The 21,761-nt window shown below is 43.2% G+C and overlaps 2 protein-coding genes across 3 annotated transcripts in view; one reads left to right on the forward strand and one right to left on the reverse strand.

Moving 5' to 3' along the window:
* Window positions 1-311: 311 nt before the first annotated feature.
* On the forward strand, window positions 312-10,684 carry FABP1 (fatty acid binding protein 1). The gene is made up of 4 exons (XM_060783167.2): window positions 312-488; window positions 6,188-6,360; window positions 9,351-9,443; window positions 10,584-10,684. Exons 1-4 carry the CDS (start codon window positions 422-424, stop codon window positions 10,632-10,634), a joined length of 384 nt encoding a protein of 127 aa, XP_060639150.2. The 5' UTR covers window positions 312-421; the 3' UTR covers window positions 10,635-10,684.
* A 7,500-nt stretch (window positions 10,685-18,184) lies between these two features.
* SMYD1 (SET and MYND domain containing 1) overlaps window positions 18,185-21,761 on the reverse strand; it is a 57,958-nt gene continuing 54,381 nt past the window's right edge. For both annotated transcript variants that reach the window (XM_060781351.2, XM_060781350.2), the window contains one exon: window positions 18,185-18,589. In XM_060781351.2, the coding sequence (XP_060637334.2) occupies window positions 18,431-18,589 (159 nt within the window). In that variant the 3' untranslated portion in view covers window positions 18,185-18,430. The remainder of the gene's footprint in view (window positions 18,590-21,761) is intronic.

Genomic DNA, 21,761 nt, shown 5'->3' on the forward strand with positions numbered 1-21,761 from the left:
TCAGCCAAAGCTTGGAAGATCAAACTTAAGAGCCAAATGGGACCACATCAAACCGAGGATCGAGCTCCTATTCCTTTAATAATTGTGTAGAAGAGGGAAGTTCAGCAGGTTTCGCTTGTCATGCGAGGTGTAGCTTGTATCACTTTCCCAACTACTATTAAAGATGTAGAGATCCTTTCCACATCTTCATGTGGTTACTTGATCATACAGTTTTATAGCAACAAAAATGTGACTTTAACTTGGGGCTAGTTGAGTGATAATGTCTATCAGCCACAGAGTTAATGTTTGGGCAGAGCCATAAAGGAGTGAGATCATGCAACCTCTGACCAATTTCCAAGGCAAGAGTTTCTTATAAAAAGGAAGTTTGCCTTCCCTTAAAACAGTCTCCTTTACTGTTGAGCATCAAGAGATTATTACTAAAATGAGCTTCCCTGGAAAGTATGAACTCCAAACTCATGAAAACTTTGAGCAATTCATGAAAGCAATTGGTAAGAGGTTTTTTTTATGAGTGATAAATTATTATTATAAATGATAAACAGTTGTGCTTGTTTTTAATTTTTCTTCCCTTCCTATTAGAGTTGATTCTATTTTTCAGTCTATTTAAAAGTGTTGAAATTAAATACTAAGTAGTAAAAATGTAGTCGGGAGGTCATGTTACTTTGTTTTAGTACACAACTTAAATATTGGGCTCTTACCTGATGTTGCCCAGTTCATACTAATTTTTCTACTGGTAGCAATTTACAATGTGCTATGAAATACCAATACAGTACGTATTTTTATTTTTCCTACACATTATAGTAGTATTAATTACTTCTATAAAAATCTGTGGTGTTAGTGCAATAAACCCAAAGTGGGAATGACTGTAATCTTAGAGCAGTGGTTCTCAACCTTCCTAACGCCGCGACCCCTTAGTACAGGTCCTCATGTTGTGGTGACCCCCAACCATAATATTATTTTCGTTGCTACTTCATAACTGTAATTTTGCTACTGTTATGAATGGTAATCTAAATATCTGATATGCAGGATGTATTTTCAGTCACTGGACCAAATTTGGCACAAATACCCAATACTCCCAAATTTGAATACTGGTGAGGTTGGGGGTGATTGATTTGGTCATTTGGTAATGCTGGAGTTGCTGGGATTTATAGTTCACCTAAAATCAAAGAGCCTTCTGAACTTCACCAATGATGGAATTGAATCAAACTGGGCACACAGAATTCCCATGACCAAGAGAAAATACTGGGAAGGTCTGGTGGACATTGACCTTGAGTTTTTTGGAGTTGTAGTTCACCTACATCCAGGGAACACTGTGGACTCAAGCAATGATGGATCTGGATCAAACTTGGCACACATACTCAATATGCCCAAATGTGAACACTGGTAGAGTTTGGAGAAAATAGGCCTTCCCATTTGGGAGTTGTAATTGTTGGGATTTATAGTTCACCCGCAATAAAATAGCATTCTGAACCCCACCGATAGAATTGGACCAAACTTTCCACACAGAACCCCCATGGCCAACAGAAAATACTATGTTTTCTCATGGTCTTTGGCGACCCCTCTGACACCCCATCGCGACCCCCATGGGGGTCCCGACCCCCAGGTTGAGAAACACTGTCTTAGAGTAAGCCCCATTGGCTTCAGTCTTAATTCTGAATCATGGATATGCACAGGGGCGGCTCAATCCATTATGCAAAGTAAGCATTTGCAGTATAGTTGATTTTGCCCAGGGGCGCTCTTGAGGGAAAATAGCCCTTGACATATGTGAGTTGTAGTTACTGGGATGTATAGTTCACCTAAAATCAAAGAGCATTCTGAACTCCACCAATGATGGAATTGAACCAAATACGGCACACAGAAATCCCACGACGAACAGAAAATATATATCAGTGATTGGTTGGGGGGGGGGGGGAGGGGGGCAAAATACTGTTTGCTTACCATTGAAAATTACCTAGGACCGCCTCTGGATATGCAGGAACTGCAAACCTTACAGATTCTGGAAGTTGTCGTTTAAGAGATAAGATGTTAAAGCTCTGTATATGCCTGTGTATATATAGGATCACACTGTTACTGTAAATGTCATATAGTGGCTAAGGGCACTTATTCCCAAAGATGCTTGAAGCTGGTCATATTTAATTTCATTTGAAATTATATTGCTTTATTTTAAACTAGCCGTCCCCTGCCACACGCTGCTGTGGCCCACATGAGGGTTCTGTGTGGGAGGTCTGGCCCAATTCTATCATTGGTGGGGTTCAGAATGCTCTGTGATTTTAGGTGAACTATAAATCCCAGCAACTACAATTCCCAAATGTCAAGATTCTATTTCCCCCAAACTTCACCAGTGTTCACATTTGGGCATATTGAGTATTCGTGTAGAGTTTGGTCCAGATCCATCATTGTTTGAGTCCACAGTGAACTCTGGATGTAGGTGAACTACAACTCCCAAACTCAAGGTCAATGTCCACCAAACCCTTCTAGTGTTTTCTGTTGATCATGGGAGTCCTGTGTGCCACGTTTGGTTCAGTTCCATAATGGGTAGGGTTCAGAATGTTCTTTGATTATAGATGAACTATAAATCCCAGCAACTACAACTCCCAAATGTCAAGATTCTATTTTCCCCAAACTTCACCAGTGTTCACATTTGGGCATATTGAGTATTCGTGTAGAGTTTGGTCCAGATCCATCATTGTTTGAGTCCACAGTGATCTCTGGATGTAGGTGAACTACAACTTCAAAACCAAAGGACACTGCCCACCAAACCCCTCCAGTATTTTCTATTGGTCATGGGAGAACTGTGTGGCAAGTTTGGTTCAATTCCATCGTTGGTGGGGTTCAGAATGTTCTTTGATTGTAGGTGAACTATAAATCCCAGCAACTACAACTCCCAAATTTCAAGTTTCTATTTTCCCCAAACTCTACCAGTGTTCACATTTGGGCATATTGAATATTCGTGTAGAGTTTGGTCCAGATCCATCATTGTTTGAATCCACAGTGAACTCTGGATGTAGGTGAACTACAACTCCCAAACTCAAGGTCAATGCCCACCAAACCCTTCTAGTGTTTTCTGTTGATCATGGGAGTCCTGTATGCCACGTTTGGTTCAGTTCCATAATGGGTGGCGTTCAGAATGCTCTTTGATTGTAGGTGAACTACAACTCCAAAACCAAAAGACACTACCCACCAAACCCTTCCAGTATTTTCTGTTGGTCATAGGAGAACTGTGTGCCAAGTTTGGTTCAATTCCATCGGTGATGGGGTTCAGAATGTTCTTTGATTGTAGGTGAACTATAAATCCCAGCAACTACAACTCCCAAATGACAAAATCAATTTTTTTGAGTGAAGGACATACATTGGGTTGTTAGGTGTCTTGTGTCCAAATTTGGTGTCAATTCGTCCAGTGGTTTTTGAGTTCTGTTAATCCCACAAACTAACATTACATTTTTATTTATATAGATCAGGGGTCCTCAAACTTTTTAAACAGTTGGCCAGTCCCAGTCACAGTCCCGCAAACTGTTGGAGGGCCGGATTATAATTTGAAAAAAACATGAATGAATTCCTATGTACACTGCACATATCTTATTTGTAGTTTGGAAAACACTTAAAAACAATACAATAATTAAAATGAACAATTTTAACAAATATTATTAGTATTTCAATGTGAAGTGTGGGCCTGTTTTTGGCTGATGAGATAGGATTTGTTGTTGTTGTTGTGTGTTTTCAAGCTGTTACAGACTTAGGTTGAACCTGAGTGAGGGCCAGGTAAATGACCTTGGAGGGCTGTATCCGGCACCCGGGCCATAGTTTGAGGACCCCTGATATAGATGAATAATAATATTCAAAGTTGAATAAGGAAAGTTCAGTGTTTCTTTTCAATATTAAAAGACACTCAGAAATATAATGGAGGGTAATCCTGTTCATCTTAGCCTTGTTTGCGACAAGCAAGTGTGCTCTCAGTGAGCTCTAAAAACTAAACAAATTTTTAAAAAGGAGAGAATGCCTCTAGAACAGGGGTCCCCAAACTATGGCCCGCGGGCCACCTCCGGCCCACCAAGGGCACATATCCGGCCCGCGGAGGAGGAGCGCCCCCCACACACATAGTGCCCCTCCCTTGGCTGACTCACGCTGCCATCAAATTTGGCAGCAAAACACCTATTAACCCAAGGAGCGACCATCACTCAGCATGAGCTGCCCTTGGCTGGCTCATGCTGCCCATCGGGCCTGACGGATAGCGTGAGCCAGCCAAGGGCAGCTGCTCCGCGTGGCCTAATCACGCGTAAAGCACCTCGCGAGGTGCTTTACGCTTGAGTAGTCCGCGTGGGGCTGCTCCTCCCTTGGCAGGCTAACGCTATCCGTCAGGCCCGATGGGCAGCATGAGCCAGCCAAGGGCAGCTGCTTCGCGTGGCCTACTCGTGCGTAAAGCACCTTGCGAGTAGGCCACGCGGGGCTGCTCCTCCCTTGACAGGCCCAATGGGCAGCATGAGCCAGCCAAGGGAGGCTGCCCCAGCGCTCCATGCAGTCATGCCGGCCACATGACCTTGGAGGTGTCTACGGACAACGCCGGCTCTTCGACTTAGAAATGCAGATGAGCACCACACCCCAGAGTCAGACACGACTGGACTTCATGTCAGGGGAAAACCTTTAGCTAGGAAAATAGTGGAAGATGCAGGGTGGGAGAAAGAACTCTTGTCTGTTGGAGGTAGGTATGAATGTTTCAATGGCCACCTTGATTACCATTTCATAGCCTGCCAGTTTTTAGGGGAAATCCTTTGTTGAGAGGTGATTAGCTGGCCCCGATTGTTTCTTGTCTGGAGTTCCCCTGTGTTTGAGTGTTGTTCTTTATTTACAGTTATAATTTTAGAGTTTTTTTAAATACTGGTAGCCAGATTTTGTTCAGACTAGAAATAGGAAGATTTCCCATTATCTGCTCCTGGAATTACTGCCTAAAGAGGGCTAGAAAGAACCCCCTCTAAGGGCCCTTCCACACAGCAGAATAAGATATGTGCAATGTGCATAGGAATTTTTTTATTGATTTTTTAAAAAAATATATAGTCCGGCCCTCCAACGGTCTGAGGGACAGTGAACTGGCCCCCAGTTAAAAAAGTTTGAGGACCCCTGCTCTAGAACATGGCCATATAGCCTGAAAAAACCTACAACAGCCCAACTAAAATTTTAAAAAAAATTAATATCACTGAAGGCAGTATAGTGTGACTTCAGCAGCAAGAAATTGTTTAAAAATTATGCTTCTTAAAGGGATTTCACTCTTTAGGAACTGAGAATTTCAATCTTCATTTCCTTGTTCCTCCAAATCCCATTTGTATGCTTGCCAGTTCTTAGCTCTGCTTTAGATTGCAATATGTTTTGTGCATTTTGCAACCTGAATGTTGTGCTTTTTGGTGCAATTTTTTCAAAATGAATATATATTTTATTCACATTTAAGGTGCCTATTTCTACTGATGAAAGTGAGCCTGCTTGCATTTTCAGCTATGCACATTTCTGAATTTTATCTTTTTATCGATAAACATGGCATACTTCAAGCACATAGATATAAAACAAGATGGTGCCCTGATTACCAGCCATAGTAAACATGGGATTGATATCTGTATACCCACTTAGAGTCATAGAATCAGAGTTGGAAGAGACCTCATGGGCCATCCAGTCCAACCCCCTCCCAAGAAGCAGGAATATTGCATTCAAATCACCCCTGACAGATGGCCATCCAGCCTCTGCTTAAAAGCTTCCAAAGAAGGAGCCTCCATCACACTCCGGGGCAGAGAGTTCCACTGCTGAACGGCTCTGACAGTCAGGAAGTTCTTCCTCATGTTCAGATGGAATCTCCTCTTTTGTAGTTTGAAGCCATTGTTCCGCGTCCTAGTCTCCAAGGAAGCAGAAAACAAGCTTGCTCCCTCCTCCCTGTGGCCTCCTCTCACATATTTATACATGGCTATCATATCTCCTCTCAGCCTTCTCTTCTTCAGGCTAAACATGCCCAGCTCCTTAAGCCGCTCCTCATAGGGCTTACTTTTCAATGTTATTTACTTGATTTCCAGCCTCTTTCCCCCCATTTTCCATTGTCAAAGATGTAATTTTTTCCCCTCCTGGAGCCAATCTCATTTTATTTCAAGGCCCACTTCTCTGGAGGGTTTCCACATTAGGTTTGTATGCTCTTATATCTGTTTTTATTTCTGTCCAGGTCTTTCTGATGAATTGATTGAAAAGGGCAAGGATGTGAAGAGCATTTCTGAAATCGAACAAGATGGCAATAAGTTCAAGATCACGGTTACAACTGGTGGTAAAGTGCTGGTTAATGAGTTTACAATTGGAGAAGAAACTGAGCTTACCACTCCAACAGGAGAGAAGATGAAGGTAGGCTACATGATTTGGATTAATTGTATAACTTGGTTCTCAGAACAAGAAGTTATTCTTAGAGCAAGAATGCTCAGATGATATTTATTTATTTGTCGTGTCAGAGCAACCAGTCCATTATATATTACATTTCTAACAGAACAAAGCAAACAGACAGAAAAATACACATCTTGTGAGTTTGGTAGTTGATTAAATGTCCTTTGACCAGTATCTGGCCACTTGGAGTGCTTCCGGTGTTGCTGCAAGAAGGTCCTCCATGGTGCATGTGGCAGGGCTCAGGTTGCATTGCAGCAGGTGGTCAGTGGTTTGCTTTTCTCCACACTCGCATGCCGAGGATTCCACTTTGTACCCCATTTCTGAAGGTTGGCTCTGCATCTCGTGGTGCCAGAGCGCAGTCTGTTCAGTGCCTTCCAAGTCGCCCAGTCTTCTGTGTGCCCAGGAGGGAGTCTCTCATTGGGTATCAGCCATTGGTTGAGGTGCTGGGTTTGGGCCTGCCACTTTTGGACTCTCGCTTGCTGAGGTGTTCCAGCGAGTGTCTCTGTAGATCTTAGAAAACTATGTCTAGATTTAAGTCGTTGGCGTGCTGGCTGATACCCAAACAGGGGATGAGCTGGAGATGTCACTGCCTTGGTCCTTTCACTATTCCCGGCAGATGTCAGGTGGTGCAATACCGGCTAAGCAGTGTAATTTCTCCAGTGGTGTAGGGCGCAGACACCCCGTGATTATGCGGCATGTCTCATTAAGAGCCACATCCACTGTTTTAGTGTGGTGAGATGTGTTCCACACTGGGCATGCATACTCAGCAGCAGAGTAGCACAGCGCAAGGGCAGATGTCTTCACTGTATCTGGTTGTGATCCCCAGGTTGTGCCAGTCAGCTTTCGTATGATATTGTTTCTAACACCCACTTTTTGCTTGATGTTCAGGCAGTGCTTCTTGTAGGTAAGAGCACGGTCCAGAGTGACTCCCAGGTATTTGGATGTGCTGCAATGCTCCAGTGGGATTCCTTCCCAGGTGATCTTCAGAGCTCGGGATGCTTCTCTGTTCTTGAGATGAAAGGCACATGTCTGTGTTTTAGATGGGTTAGGGATCAGCTGGTTTTCCCTGTAATACGCAGTAAGAGCACCTAGAGCTTCGGAAAGCTTCTGTTCTACCAACTCAAAGCTCCTTGCTTGAGCAGTAATGGCACGGTCATCAGCATAGATGAAACTCTCTGACCCTTCTGGCAGTGGCTGGTCATTTGTATAGATGTTGAACATGGATGGAGCAAGCACGCTCCCCAGATGATGATAATCATCATCATCATACTTTATTTGTACCCTGCTACCATCTCCCCAAGGGACTCGGTGCAGCTTACATGAGGCCGAGCCCAAACACAACAATACAAGCAATAATAACAACAATACAAGCAATTAAAAACATAGACTATAAAATATACAACATTATCAATAAGACAACACACAATTAAAAACAGTGGGAAGGCCAAATGTAGAGTTAAAATTGGAAATAATGCTGGGACATGGACGAAAGGTGATACTGGTGTTTGTGGAAGGGCATATGAGCAGACCTAAAGAAATGTAAAGTGCTTTGGAGGACAAAGTGCTATGGGATCATTATTCCAGGAAGGCACACTGGAACAGCCATGTCTTCAAGCTCCTCCTGAAGACTGCCAGAGTTGGGGCCTGTCTGATGTCTTTAGGGAGTGAGTTCGAATCCGGGGAGAGGCGGGTGAGCTCCCTCTATCAGCTCCAGCTCCTCATACGGGGACATGAGAGAAGCCTCCCACAAGGATGATAAAAACATCAAATCATCCGGGCGTCTCCTTGCAGACGGTCAATTCTCTCACACCAGAAGCGACTTGCAGTTTCTCAAGTCACTCCTGAAATGACAAAAAAAATAATTATTGTATTGTTTTTAAGTGTTTTTTGTACTACAAATAAAACATGTGACATGTGCATAGGAATTAAAGTTTTTTTCAAATTATAATCTGGCCCTCCAACACTTTGAGGGACTGTGACCTGGCCCTCTGTTTAAAAAGGTTGAGGATCCCTATTTTGGGTCCGCAGTTTGGGTGTCCTCTTGGATTCTTCGCTTACACTTGAGGCTCAGGTGTCGGCGGTATCCGGGAGGGCCTTTGCGCAACTCAGACTTGTGCGCCAACTGCGACCATACCTCGTGAAGGCTGATCTGGCCGGGGTGGTCCACGCCTTGGTCACCTCTAGAATGGACTACTGCAATGCGCTCTACGTGGGGCTGCCCTTGAAGACGGCTCGGAAACTTCAATTGGTCCAGCGGGCAGCAGCCAGGATGCTAACCGGGGCTCATTATCAAGAGAGGTCAACCCGCGTTTGGTGGGGACACGGGACAGGGCCTTCTCTGTAGCGGCCCCCCGACTTTGGAACGCCCTTCCAAAAGATCTCCGACAGGCCCCTACTCTAGCTGTCTTCAGAAGGAATTTAAAAACTTGGCTGTTCCGTTGTGCCTTTTCAGACTAGGAATTCCCACCCAAGTCCTAGTAGCACTTTAACATAACTAATCGCTGCTGCACACCGCACTTTTAATCCGACGTGCCTCCTACCATTTCAGCACTTTTAACCCTGGTACCCCATTGCGCCGGCCGAACCAGTTTTAATAATGTCTTGAAGTATCGCCATTTTTTGCTTATTGTTTGATTTGCTTTGTATTGTTGTGTTATGTTTCTACTGTACTGTGTTTTGAGGCTTCGGCCTGTGTAAGCCGCATCGAGTCCTTCGGGAGATGCTAGCGGGGTACAAATAAAGATAATAATAATAATAATAATAATAATAATAATAATATTTTAAACACACCCATTTCTCTCATTTTCTATCTCTCAGCCACATTGATATGTTTGCCCCATATCATATAGAAGTCTATTTTTTAATTCTTACACTCCATGTGGGAATTATTATTTTTCAAGTTTTTTTACATGCAGACATTTGAACTGGGGTACTTCACTTTCCTTCTCCCACAGGCTGTTGTCCACATGGAAGGAGACAATAAAATGGTGGCAAAGATGAAGAACATGACATCTGTAACTGAACTAAATGGAGACACCATCGTTAATGTAAGAACACTTTGAGTGGTTGGTCTTAAATATAGGTGACTTTCTGGGTCTTCACTGTGGTCTTCTATTACAAAGGTTGAAAGGGGATGATGTCCCTGATGTACTCATGCTACAAACATAGAATCATAGAATCAAACCGTTGGAAGAGACCTCATGGGCCATCCAGTCCAACCCCCTGCCAAGAAGCAGGAATATTGCATTCAAATTACCCCTGACAGATGGCCATCCAGCCTCTGTTTAAAAGCTTCCAAAGAAGGAGCCTCCACCACACTCCGGGGCAGAGAGTTCCACTGCTGAACGGCTCTCACAGTCAGGAAGTCGCTATTGCATGAATATGTACTTCACCTACCCTCAATATGTATAAAGCTGATTATTTATTTTCAAAATTAATAAAGGGAAAGGAGGCAGATTGAGAAATTGTTGATTATCGTAATCAACTGATTTATTTATTTACTTTATTTGTATACTGCTCTTCCCAGCCCTTAGGCGACTCAGAGCGGTTTACAACAATTTAGGTATACACAATACAAAATCATTAAGCATTTAAAAGCAATAGCATCACAAATCATTAAACATCAATATCAATACATCACTACATCAATATAACAAATCCATCAGGTCTCATCAATGAAATCAGAGTCCAAACTCATTATCCGATATTCCGTGTTCCGATAGTCAGTCAATCAATCACACTGCTTAGTCGAATGCCTGTTCAAACAGCCAGGTCTTTACTTTCCTCCGGAATGCCAGCAAGGAGGGGGTCGATCTAATATCTGCAGGAAGGGCGTTCCACAGCCGAGGGGCCACCACTGAGAAGGCCCTGTCTCTCGTCCCCGTCAGGCGTGCTTGTGAAGCCGGCGGGATCAAGAGCAGGGCCTCCCCAGATGATCTTAATGTCCTAAGTGGTTCATAGGAGGAGACGCGTTCGGACAGGTAGGTCGGGCCAGAACCGTTTAGATACTTGCTCTGGTATCTAATTTTGGTAAATCGAAGCACTTTACCATTAGTTTGTGTATAGTCCAATTAAATTAAGTAGAGATTTTCAAAACATAAATTAAACCCTTGAAACCCTTCAAAACATAAATTAAACCCTTGTGGAATATAACCATATTGATGGTTTAATCTTTTGTGTCTTTCTAGATCTTGAGTGTGGGTGACATCCATTACAAGAGGATCAGTAAGAGAATCTAGACAACCTAGACATTTCTAAACTTTTACTGTGTAAAAGGGATAAAATAAAGAGCAATGTGTTAAAATTAAAAGTCTTCTCATTTGTAATATTTATTTTCTCTGTTGTTGTTGTTCATTCGTTCAGTCATCTCCGACTCTTCGTGACCTCATGGACCAGCCCACGCCAGAGCTCCCTGTCAGCCGTCACCACCCCCAGCTCCCTCAAGGTCAGTCCAGTCACTTCAAGGATGCCATCCATCCATCTTGCCCTTGGTCGGCCCCTCTTCCTTTTACCTTCCACCTTCCCCAGCATAATTGTCTTCTCCAGGCTTTGCTGTCTCCTCATGATGTGGCCAAAGTACTTCAACTTTCTCTCTAGTATCCTTCCCTCCAGTGAGCAGTCGGGCTTTATTTCCTGGAGGATGGACTGGTTGGATCTTCTTGCAGTCCAAGGCACTCTCAGCACTTTCTGCCAGCACCACAGTTCAAAAGCATCGATCTTCCTTCGCTCAGCCTTCCCTTAGGTCCAGCTCTCTCATCCGTAGGTTACTACAGGGAAGACCATGGCTTTGACTAGGCGGATCTTTGTTGCCAGTGTGATGTCTCTACTCTTTACGATTTTATCGAGACTGGACATTGCTCTCCTCCCAAGAAGTAAGCATCTTCTGATTTCCTGGCTACAGTCTGCATCTGTAGTAATCTTTGCACCTAGAAATACAAAGTCTGTCACGGCCTCCACATTTTCTCCCTCTATTTCCCAGTTGTCAATCATTCTTGTTGCCATAATCTTGGGTTTTTTGACGTTTAGCTGCAACCCAGCTTTTGCGCTTTCTTCTTTCACCTTGATTAGAAGGCTCCTCAGCTCCTCCTCGCTTTCCGCCATCAGAGTGGTATCATCTGCATATCTGAGGTTGTTAATGTTTCTCTAAGTATATGAATTTTCTCTAAGTATATGAATATAGTCATGAATATAGTATATGAATATAGTCATCCCTCCATATTTGCAGATTTGATTATTCTTGGATTTAATTTTAAATGTTATCTCTATGAATCTCTCAGTCCTGCAGTGGGGTTCTGTGGTCAGCTTCTTCCAGTCTTGCTGGGAGACCTAGAGATTTCTAGGGAAAGCACCTCAGTAGGAATCTCTAGACCAGTGGTTCTCAACCTGTGAATCCCCAGGTGTTTTGGCCTACAACTCCCAGAAATCCCAGCCAGTTTACCAGCTTTTAGGATTTCTGGGAGTTGACAGCCAAAACATCTGGGGACCAACAGGTTGAGAACCACTCCTCTACATCAGTGGTTTCCAACCTTTGGTCTTCAAGGTGTTGTTGATTTCAACTCCCAGAAATTAGCAACTGTTGGGAATTGAAGGAGATGAAATCCAAAACATCTGGAGAACCAAAATCTAGGAACCACTGCTATAGATTCCACATTCATCTTCTAATGGAAGTTGACCATAGAGTCATGCTGGAAGAACTAGACATTTCTAGGGAGGTATTCTCTCAGGTTGAATCATAACCATTTCATAGAATCATAGAATCAAAGAGTTGGAAGAGACCTCATGGGCCATCCAGCCCAACCCCCTGCCAAGAAGCATTTCTTTATTCATGGTATTTTATTTTCATGGGGATCTTGTGCCTCTATCCCCAGTGAATGTGGAGGTTGACTGTATTCTCAGCAACCAGTTGGGCCAGTCTCACCACTGAAAAATTGTATAGGACAGGTTTGCAGTATGTTTTACTGTATTTTATTTAGTGAATGAATTTAAAAATTAAATCTATATAAATAAAAATGTAATGTTCATTTGTGGGATTAACATAACTCAAAAACCACTGGATGAATTGACACCAAATTTGGACAGCATACACCTAACAACCCAATGTATGTCTTTCACTAAAAATTTGATTTTGGCATTTGGGAGTTGTAGTTGCTGGGATTTATAGTTCACCTACAATCAAAGAGCATGCTGAACTCCACCAATGATGGAATTGAACCAAATGTGGCACACAGAACTCCCAAGACCAACAGAAAACACTAAAAGGTTTTGGTGGGCATTGACCTTGAATTTGGGAGTTGTAGTTCACCTACATCCAGAGAACACTGTGGACTCAAACAATAATGGATCTGGACCAAACTTGGCACAAATATTCATATGCCCAAATATGAACACAGATGGAGTTTGGGGGAAATAGACCTTGACATTTGGGAGTTGTAGTTACTGGGATTTATAGTTCACCTACAATCGGAGAGCATTCTGGATCCCACTAGAGACAGAATTGAGCTAAACTTCCCACACAGAACTCCCATGACCAACAGAAAATACTTAAGGCCATCCAGTCCAATTCCCTTCACCAGGGCAAGTAAACGTAAACAAAGGCCTCCTGACAGCCATCCAGCCATAGATATAGATGATTCACACACAGAGTTATAGTATCATAAATTTGAAAGGGACCCCTAAAGAAGGACAATAATATGTTGCATGTTCCATATAAGGTAAACCAGACAATCTACATCAACACTGACACAAAAAAACAAGTACTGTTTATCCACAAGCATCAAGACATTGCATATATTAGAAACCAACACTTTCTCATTACTTTATTTTCAAGATCAGACTGGGCCACAGCAACGTGTGGCAGGGAACAGCTAGTTATAATTTTATTTATTTATTTTTGTCGTGTCCGGAGTGACTTGAGAAACTGTAAGTCACTTCTGGTGTTATAAATAAAAATGTAATGTTCATTTGTGGAATAACATAACTCAAAAATCACTGGACGAACTGGCACCTAATTTGGACACAACACACCTATCAGGCCAACAAGTGACCATCACTTATAAAACACTGGAAAACACAACAGAAGGGACTTAAAAAGCCAAAAACCAAAAAATACATTACAACGCATGCACAAAACCACATATACACACAAATACACAAACATATACACACACAAAACACATATACACACACTGGGCCACAGCAACGCGTGGCAGGGGAAGGGTAGTTTAAAATAAATTAAACAAATCTTGCTTTTCTCTCAAGTGAAATCCAAGGCAGAAGTTGAGATATAGTAGGAGATTGTGCTCAACCAGTCATCTCTATTTAAAAATGTATAGCACGAACATATGTAGGAGAAGAGAAGGAGAGGACTGTTTTAAATATCTTGTTACTTAATTTGTTTGGTATTTAACTCCAAACAAATTAGCCAAATATTATAAAAAAGTGGATGAGAGGTGTTGGAAGTGCAAGGAGAAAAAGGGCACCTTCTTACATCTTTGGTGGACATGTGAGAAGGTTAAAAAGTTTTGGTCGGAGGTACATCGAACAATAACCAACATACTGGAATTACAGATAGAAAAGAAGGCTGAATATTATCTACTAGGAATCCTGGACTTCGAGATTGACAAGAACACGGACAGACTTCTATTTCACATGGCTACGGCGGCAAGATTGGTATTAGCAAGCAAATGGAAGAACGAAGAAATTCCTAAACTAGAGGATTGGAGACTAAAGCTAATGGATATAAGAAACATGGACATATTAACGCAACACTTAAGAACAAAACAAACGGCAAGTGAAAACAAAACAGACTGGTCTCCCATCAGAAAATATCTCGAGAGTAATTAAAGATACATACAGAACAGGAAGAAAACAAGAAGAAGATAGCAGAACAACCTAGAAGACAACACAAGTACTAACCAAATATGGGGATGCAATGAGTAAATAAAAGGGAATTAAAAATACTAACACACTCCACGTCCCACACCCCAACCACGTGCACACCCTTCCCCCAACCCCCCTACCGTCTTCCCTGATAGATTAGGGCAACCGATCCCCCCTCCAACTTCCCCTTTACCATCCCCATTCAGAAGGAAGGTGCCTCTCCGCCTCCCCAATCCACACCCCCAGCCCATCCCCCATCTCCCCCCCCCCCCGGGTTTTATTTTTTTTTAGACATAAGTAATATATCGATGATTAACATCTAATCGATGTACTGACAATAAAAACTTCAATAAAAATGATTTAAAAAAAATATATCTTGTTACTTAATTTGAGTCTTGCTATTGGAAGAAAGGCAGAATATAAATGAATAAAATAACAGTGATGTGCCAAGTTACAATCCCATGTTAGATGGGGACTGTGCTGCCACGCGCTGGGCCTGTAATAATTTGTTTTTTTAAAATAGGACATGCTCTTTGTGCCCAGCGGGGAGCCGGGGTGCCATGGGTGAGAGACCTTCAAGGATTTTCCCATACAAAGTCTTTAGAAGGCTTGAAATGTTTAACAAAGTTCTTTATTATTGCTTAGGTCTTCAATAAAACAAACACTTCTTGGATCTTCAACAGATTAAACAAATGCTTCTTAACTTGCCCCAAAATGAACAGGCACCTTGCTTGGAGAACTATTTCTTTCTTTAACAAGGAAAACCCTTTATTAACCCCTCCCAGGCAATCTACTGTCTAAGCTTTGCTGATGTGGGTCCTACTACCGGTTCCAATCTGCATCTTGGGTCCCAAGTAGACCTACCAGTCAAGGCTATGTAGATTCTCCAGCTGGAGTTCTTTGGGTCTGTAAAACTGTTTTCTTCCGAAACTTTTAGGACTGTTTCTCTCAGATGCTGTAAAGCTGAGTGGCTGTAAGCTCCCAGCCAGAGCTTTGGGACTGTTTTTCCCTGGAATTTCCGCCTCGGATGCTGAAGGAAATGAAGCTTTTCTATGGATGGAGCTAATCCATGTCCTGTAGCTTAGCTTTCCACTATAAGACTGAACTAAAAATGGCTCCCTCTCTTCCCATGGCCCTGGGGAAAGGGGCGGAACCAAAACTTAACAATGATAGACAAGTGGCTAGCCCTATGATTGCAAACCAAGGGAAGCCACTTTGTTGCAAATGCATGGAACCTTGGAATATATGCAAACACTAGGCCTGGGTAACAACGCAAAAATTTGTTTCTAAAATCGATTTGTAATTGGGGGGTTTTTTTGTTTCTATATTTAAAAGAATTACAAAATTTTCCAAAAAAAAAGTTCGGTATTTACGAAATTTCGTAAATATTTACAAAACATTTTGTAAAGATGGCGCCCTTTTTTTTCCAATATTTTTTCAATATTTTTTAAATTTAATTATTAATTTAGTAGAATAGGGAGGAGAAATTAAAATTATTATTAAGGAGGGAAGGCAGGCACTCACTCTGGCGGGCCCTTTCACTCGCCGCTCGCTCGCCCCTCTCGCTCGCCGCTTGCTCGCCCCTCCCGCTCGCCGCTCGCTCGCCCCTCCCGCTCGCCGCTCGCTCGCCCCTCCCGCTCGCCGCTCGCTCGCCCCTCTCGCTCGCCGCTTGCTCGCCCCTCTCCCTTCCAAGGAAAAGTAAAAGCTCGCCCTCTCAGCAAGCATCGGCAGGCGGCCATCTTACGTATTTCCAAAATGGACGGAAATACAAAAATTTTTGGCGCCTGCCGTTTCGATATTTAAAAACACTTCCAGGTTAAAAAAAAAGTTTTGTAATCATTTCGTAATTCAAAAATTAACGAATTTTTTAACGAATTACGAATTAACGAAACAAATTGCCCAGCCCTAGCAAACACTCAATAGAAAGAAAATGAAGCTGAAGCTCCTGGTACAGCCATACCAGCACAGGGACCATTGGAATTGCGGACCAATACATTTGCATGCCATCACATTGGGGAAGGCAGGCATACACTGCAACAACTGCTATTTTTTTGTAGCCAGTTGTTTGCATGAATTAGCTGTATAATAATGAACTGAAATTCAGCAGACAAAGCTTTTTCCATAATGGAAATAGACTGATGAAGCTTCACCAGCCAAATTTCCAGTTGCCGTGTAACTGTTGACACACAGAAGCAGCACAAAGCAAGGCTAGATTGCACTGAAAGTGGTTGACCATGTATTTTCTCAGTTCAAGTAGTAAACCATGATCACACGTCCCCTTCATAGTATAAACAACAAGGCAGAATGTTTTCCATTGTGTTCACTTTCTAGTGGTCTCTGGGTTTTGTTTGAAAAGCAAGTAATATTACTCAAATTATTTACATAAACAAGTCTCCAACCTAAGAGTCAAATTCTATCATGCAAGCTAAGTGTGACATTTTTGGACTGAGAAAAATTACAGTATACTTCCAAATACAAATGTCCATTACTGTTTGATTTTACTTTCTTTAGTTTCCTAGTCTTTCTTTTTAAAAATTAATTACACAATCCTTTCCAAATATTAAAAGCACCCTTTATGCTCTTGTGAGGGTAAGAATCATGTGGTCCTCCAGCTGTTGTTGGATTGCTACCCTAGCTAATCTACCGTATATACTCGAGTATAAGCCGACCCAAATATAAGCCGAGGTGTTCTGTCTCCCAGGAGTCTGGTTTACATTACCTTTTTAGTTGCTTAGAGTGTTGCTTTTTAGTTGCTTAGAGTGTCTTTGCCTTGCATTTCTCTCAGGGCTCCTGCAGCTTTGCAAAGCCCTAAAAGGTTAGCAATATCAGAGTCTGCAAAGCCAGCCTGCAGGCCTCTTTGCAACTATTGGCCTAGAATCATAGAATCATAGAATCAAAGAGTTGGAAGAGACCTCATGGGCCATCCAGTCCAACCAAGTATTGGGAGGGAGGGCCAATACTCCAGAGGACAGGAGCAGAATTCAAAACGATCTTGACAGACTGGAGAGATGGGCCAAAACTAACAAAATGAAGTTCAACAGTGACAAATGCAAGATACTCCACTTTGGCAGGAAAAACAAAATGCAAAGATACAGAATGGGGACAATGCCTAGCTTGAGAGCAGTACATGTGAAAAACATCTTGGAGTCCTCGTGGACAACAAGTTAAACATGAGCCAACAATGTGATATGGCGGCAAAAAAAGCCAATGGGATTTTGGCCTGCATCAATAGGAGCATAGTGTCTAGATCCAAGGAAGTCATGCTACCCCTTCTATTCCGCTTTGGTTAGACCACACCTGGAATATTGTATCCAATTCTGGGCACCACAATTCAAGAGAGATATTGACAAGCTGGAATGTGTCCAGAAGAGGGCGACTAAAATGATCAAGGGTCTGGAGAACAAACCCTATGAGGAGTGGCTTAAAGAGCTGGGCATGTTTAGCCTGAAGAAAAGAAGGCTGAGAGGAGACATGATAGCCATGTATAAATATGTGAGAGGAAGTCATAGGGAGGAGGGAGCAAGCTTGTTTTCTGCTACCCTGGAGACTAGGACACAGAACAAAGGCTTCAAACTACAAGAAAGGAGATTCCATCTGAACATTAGGAAGAACTTCCTGACTGTGAGAGCCGTTCAGCAGTGGAACTCTCTGCCCCGGAGTGTGGTGGAGGCTCCTTCTTTGGAAGCTTTTAAACAGAGGCTGGATGGCCATCTGTTGGGAGTGCTTTGAATGCAATTTTCCTGCTTCATGGCAGGGGGTTGGACTGGATGGCCCATGAGGTCTCTTCCAACTCTATGATTCTATGTTATTCCAGTGTTGTATCCAATGTGAAACACAAGGAAGATCAAAGTGAAGTTTTTACAAGTGTATGAACCAGGTCACACTGAATGAAACAAACATTGAAGCTATGTGCGTCTCCATAATGATTTTATTAATAACAATGAATATAGGCCTGTGTATGCACACGTGTGTGTAACTCTTTGAAACACTTATCAACCAAGAAGCTGAGCATGTGTCTCTCTGGCTCTGTCTGCTGGAAAGTCATATCCTCCTGAAATGCCACCATTTCTCTTTGGATTTCACTTTTTTTCCACTCAGATGTTGTCCTTGCTTCTGGAATATGTCAACAATTCTCCAGGGTAACCAAGGTACTTTGTTATTGCTTCTTCTGGAAGATGCCAGGTGAAATCTCATTGGTGGGTTCAGGCAAGACCTGGATCTGCTGGTTCTGCAAAGCCGCCTCTCTCATCTTGTAGTACATAAACTCATTCTGCTGGAACATGCGCAGCTCCATCTCAGTCTGAATCCTCATGGCCTAATTAGACGGAAACAAAAAACCTGTGAGCAGAGGCGGCCCTAGGTAATTTTCAACGGTAAGCAAACAGTATTTTGGCGCCGCCCCCGCCCCCCAACCAATCATTGATATATATTTTCTGTTTGTCGTGGGAGTTCTGTGTGCCATATTTGGTTCAATTCCATCATTGGTGGAGTTCAGAATGCTCTTTGATTGTAGGTAAACTATATATCCCAGTAACTACACTTGCTGCACTTGCTCCCTTGCCTGGCCTGCTTTGGGTCCGGAGGCGTGCCTGAAGACCCCTACGTGTGCACCAAAAGTCACCTCTTCTCCTGACTTTCTCCTCAGCCATTGGGACCAAGAGAGAGAGAGAGACAGAGCTGGAGATGCCCACCTTTCCTGAAGGTAGGCGCAAAAACAAAGGAGGGAGCGGAGGTGGGAGATACCTCCACCCGGATGGGCTCTCTCTCTCTCTCTTGGTCCCAATGGCTGAAGAGAAAGTCAGGAGAAAAGGCGACTTTTGGTGCGCATGCTGGGGTCTTCAGACATGCCTCCGGACCCGAAGCAGGCCAGGCACAGCAGTTCCGCCCCTTGGCCCACCCGCGGATTGGGGAGAGGAGAGGAGGCGGGTGGAGCGCCAGGGGATCGGGAAAGGGAGCCGGTCATGGGGAAGGGATCGAATGCGGAGAACGATTGAGCGCCGGCTCTGCTCACGCACCCGTTGGCCGGGTAGAGCAGGAACGAGAGGGGCTAGGTGAGGCTCAAGGGCCTGGCCCCTTTGGGAAGAGGATCGCCCGGCAGCGAGGCAAGAAAGCCGAGGCTCCCCCCGGACTACGAGGGCTGTTGTGAGCTGAGGGGGCGCTCCTCAAGTGGCGGTCGAGGGGCATTTACAGAGGCGCCTCTGCACCCCTGGCAAAAAAAGTGTACTGCGACCGCTTACTTCACGTAATGGACGAGCCGCCCCTGCCTGTGAGATGTACAAGCCAAGATCCCCTCCTGCTTATGACCTTTGGGGACTCAAACTGCAATTGTTTTCAATCTGTCATACCACTGGCTCTGCATCCTATGTATAGTTAGTTATGCACAGAAGCAAAGAATTTTATAGAACACTAGCTGTCCCCTGCCACGCGTTGCTGTGGCGCTGTCTGGTTATCTGGAAAATAAAGTAATGAGAAAGTGTTGGTTTCTAATATATGTAATTTATTTATGCTTGTGAGTAAGCAGTATTTTTTCTTGTTTCTTTGTCATTGTTGATGTGGTTTGCCTACTCTGGAACATGCAACATATATTTGTCCTTCTTTAGGGGTCCCTTTCAAATCTATGATACTATATCTCTGTGTGTATGTGAATAATTTATATCTGTCTATATCTATGGCTGGATGGCTCTTTGTCAGGAGGGCTTTGATTACGTTTTCTTGCCCTGGTGGCTTTACGTATTTTCTGTTGGTCATAGGAGAACTGTGTGCCAAGTTTGGTTCAATTCCATCGTTGGTGTGGTTCAGAATGCTCTTTGATTGTAGGTGAACTAAAAATCCCAGTAACTAGAACTCCCAAATGTCAAGGTCTATTTCCCCCAAACTCCATCTGTATTCATATTTGGACATATGGAATATTTGTGCCAAGTTTGGTCCAGATCCATCATTGTTTGAGTCCACAGTGCTGTCTGGATGTAGATGAACTACAACTCTCAAACTCAAGGTCAGTGCCCACCAAACCCTTCCAGTATTTTCTGTTGGTCATGGGAGTTCTGTGTGCCAAGATTGGTTCAATTCCCTCATTGATGGAGTTCAGAATGCTCTTTGATTGTAGGTGAACTATAAATCCCAGCAACTACAACTCCCAAATGACAAAATCATAATTTTTTGAGTGATGGTCACTCCTTGTGTTTTGAGATGTTTTGTTGCCAAATTTGGTGTGATTTTATTCATTGGTTCCTTTGTTTTTAAGATACTCATTATGCACAGAGCATTTTTATATATATAGACTAGTCCAGTCCTTTACTGTGGGAAATCTTATTCTGCCATCTCACTGACTTCTGAGATATCGTCAATCTTGGGCCACACCAAATTTTCGGTTACTTTTTTATTGTTACAACTCTCGCATAGATGCACTATAATATTTCCAGGCTGCAATCCTTTAATTTTCTGAAACTGAATCTTGACAAGACAGAGGTCCTCCAGGTCAGTCGCACAGCTGAACGGGGTATTGGGTGGCAAGCTGTGTTTGATGGGGTTACATTCCCCCTGAAGACACAGGTCTGCAGTTTGGGGGTCCTCCTGACGCGTGATGCTCAGGTGTCGGCGGTGGCCAGGAGAGCCTTTGCACAGTTAAAACTTGTGTGCCAGCTGCGACTGTACCTTGAGAAGTCTGACTTCTCAAAATGATCTTGACAGATTGGAGAGATGGGCCAAAACTAACTAAATGAAGTTCAACAGTGACAAATGCAAGATACTCCACTTAGGCAGAAAAAACAAAATGCAAAGATACAGAATGGGGGACAATGAGGCCTGGCTCGAGAGCGGTACCTGTGAAAAAGATCTTGGAGTCCTCGTGGACAACAAGTTAAACATGAGCCAACAATGTGATGTGGCGGCAAAAAAAGCCAATGGGATTTTGGCCTGCATCTAGATCTAGGGAAGTAATGCTACCCCTCTATTCCACTTTGGTTAGACCACACCTGGAATATTGTGACCAATTCTGGGCACCACAATTCAAGAGAGATATTGACAAGCTGGCATGTGTCCAGAGGAGGGCGACTAAAATGATCAAGGGTCTGGAGAACAAACCCTATGAGGAGCGGCTTAGGGAGCTGGGCATGTTTAGCCTGAAGAAGAGAAGGCTGAGAGGAGATATGATAGCCATGTATAAATATGTGAGAGGAAGCCACAGGGAGGAGGGAGCAAGCTTGTTTTCTGCTTCCCTGGAGACTAGGACGCGGAACAATGGCTTCAAACTACAAGAAAAGAGATTCCATCTGAACATGAGGAAGAACTTCCTGACTGTGAGAGCTGTTCAGCAGTGGAACTCTCTGCCCCGGAGTGTGGTGGAGGCTCCTTCTTTGGAAGCTTTTAAACAGAATCTGGATGGCCATCTGTCAGGGGTGATTTGAATGGGTATTAATTTTGTCCTGTGATAGTTGTAATTGCTGGGATTTATAGTTCACCTACAATCAAAGAGCATTCTGAACTCC

The sequence above is a fragment of the Anolis sagrei genome, chromosome 6 (genome assembly GCF_037176765.1).
Source record: "Anolis sagrei isolate rAnoSag1 chromosome 6, rAnoSag1.mat, whole genome shotgun sequence".
NCBI classification, from domain to species: domain Eukaryota; kingdom Metazoa; phylum Chordata; class Lepidosauria; order Squamata; family Dactyloidae; genus Anolis; species Anolis sagrei.

Bases quoted from the DNA above. Each gene is read 5' to 3' on its own strand.
- FABP1 (XM_060783167.2), top strand. From the start codon at position 422: ATGAGCTTCCCTGGAAAGTATGAACTCCAAACTCATGAAAACTTTGAG. The intron at 489-6,187 runs GTAAGAGGTTTT...ATTTCTGTCCAG, and splicing joins GCAATTCATGAAAGCAATTG to GTCTTTCTGATGAATTGATT. The intron at 6,361-9,350 runs GTAGGCTACATG...CTTCTCCCACAG, and splicing joins CAACAGGAGAGAAGATGAAG to GCTGTTGTCCACATGGAAGG.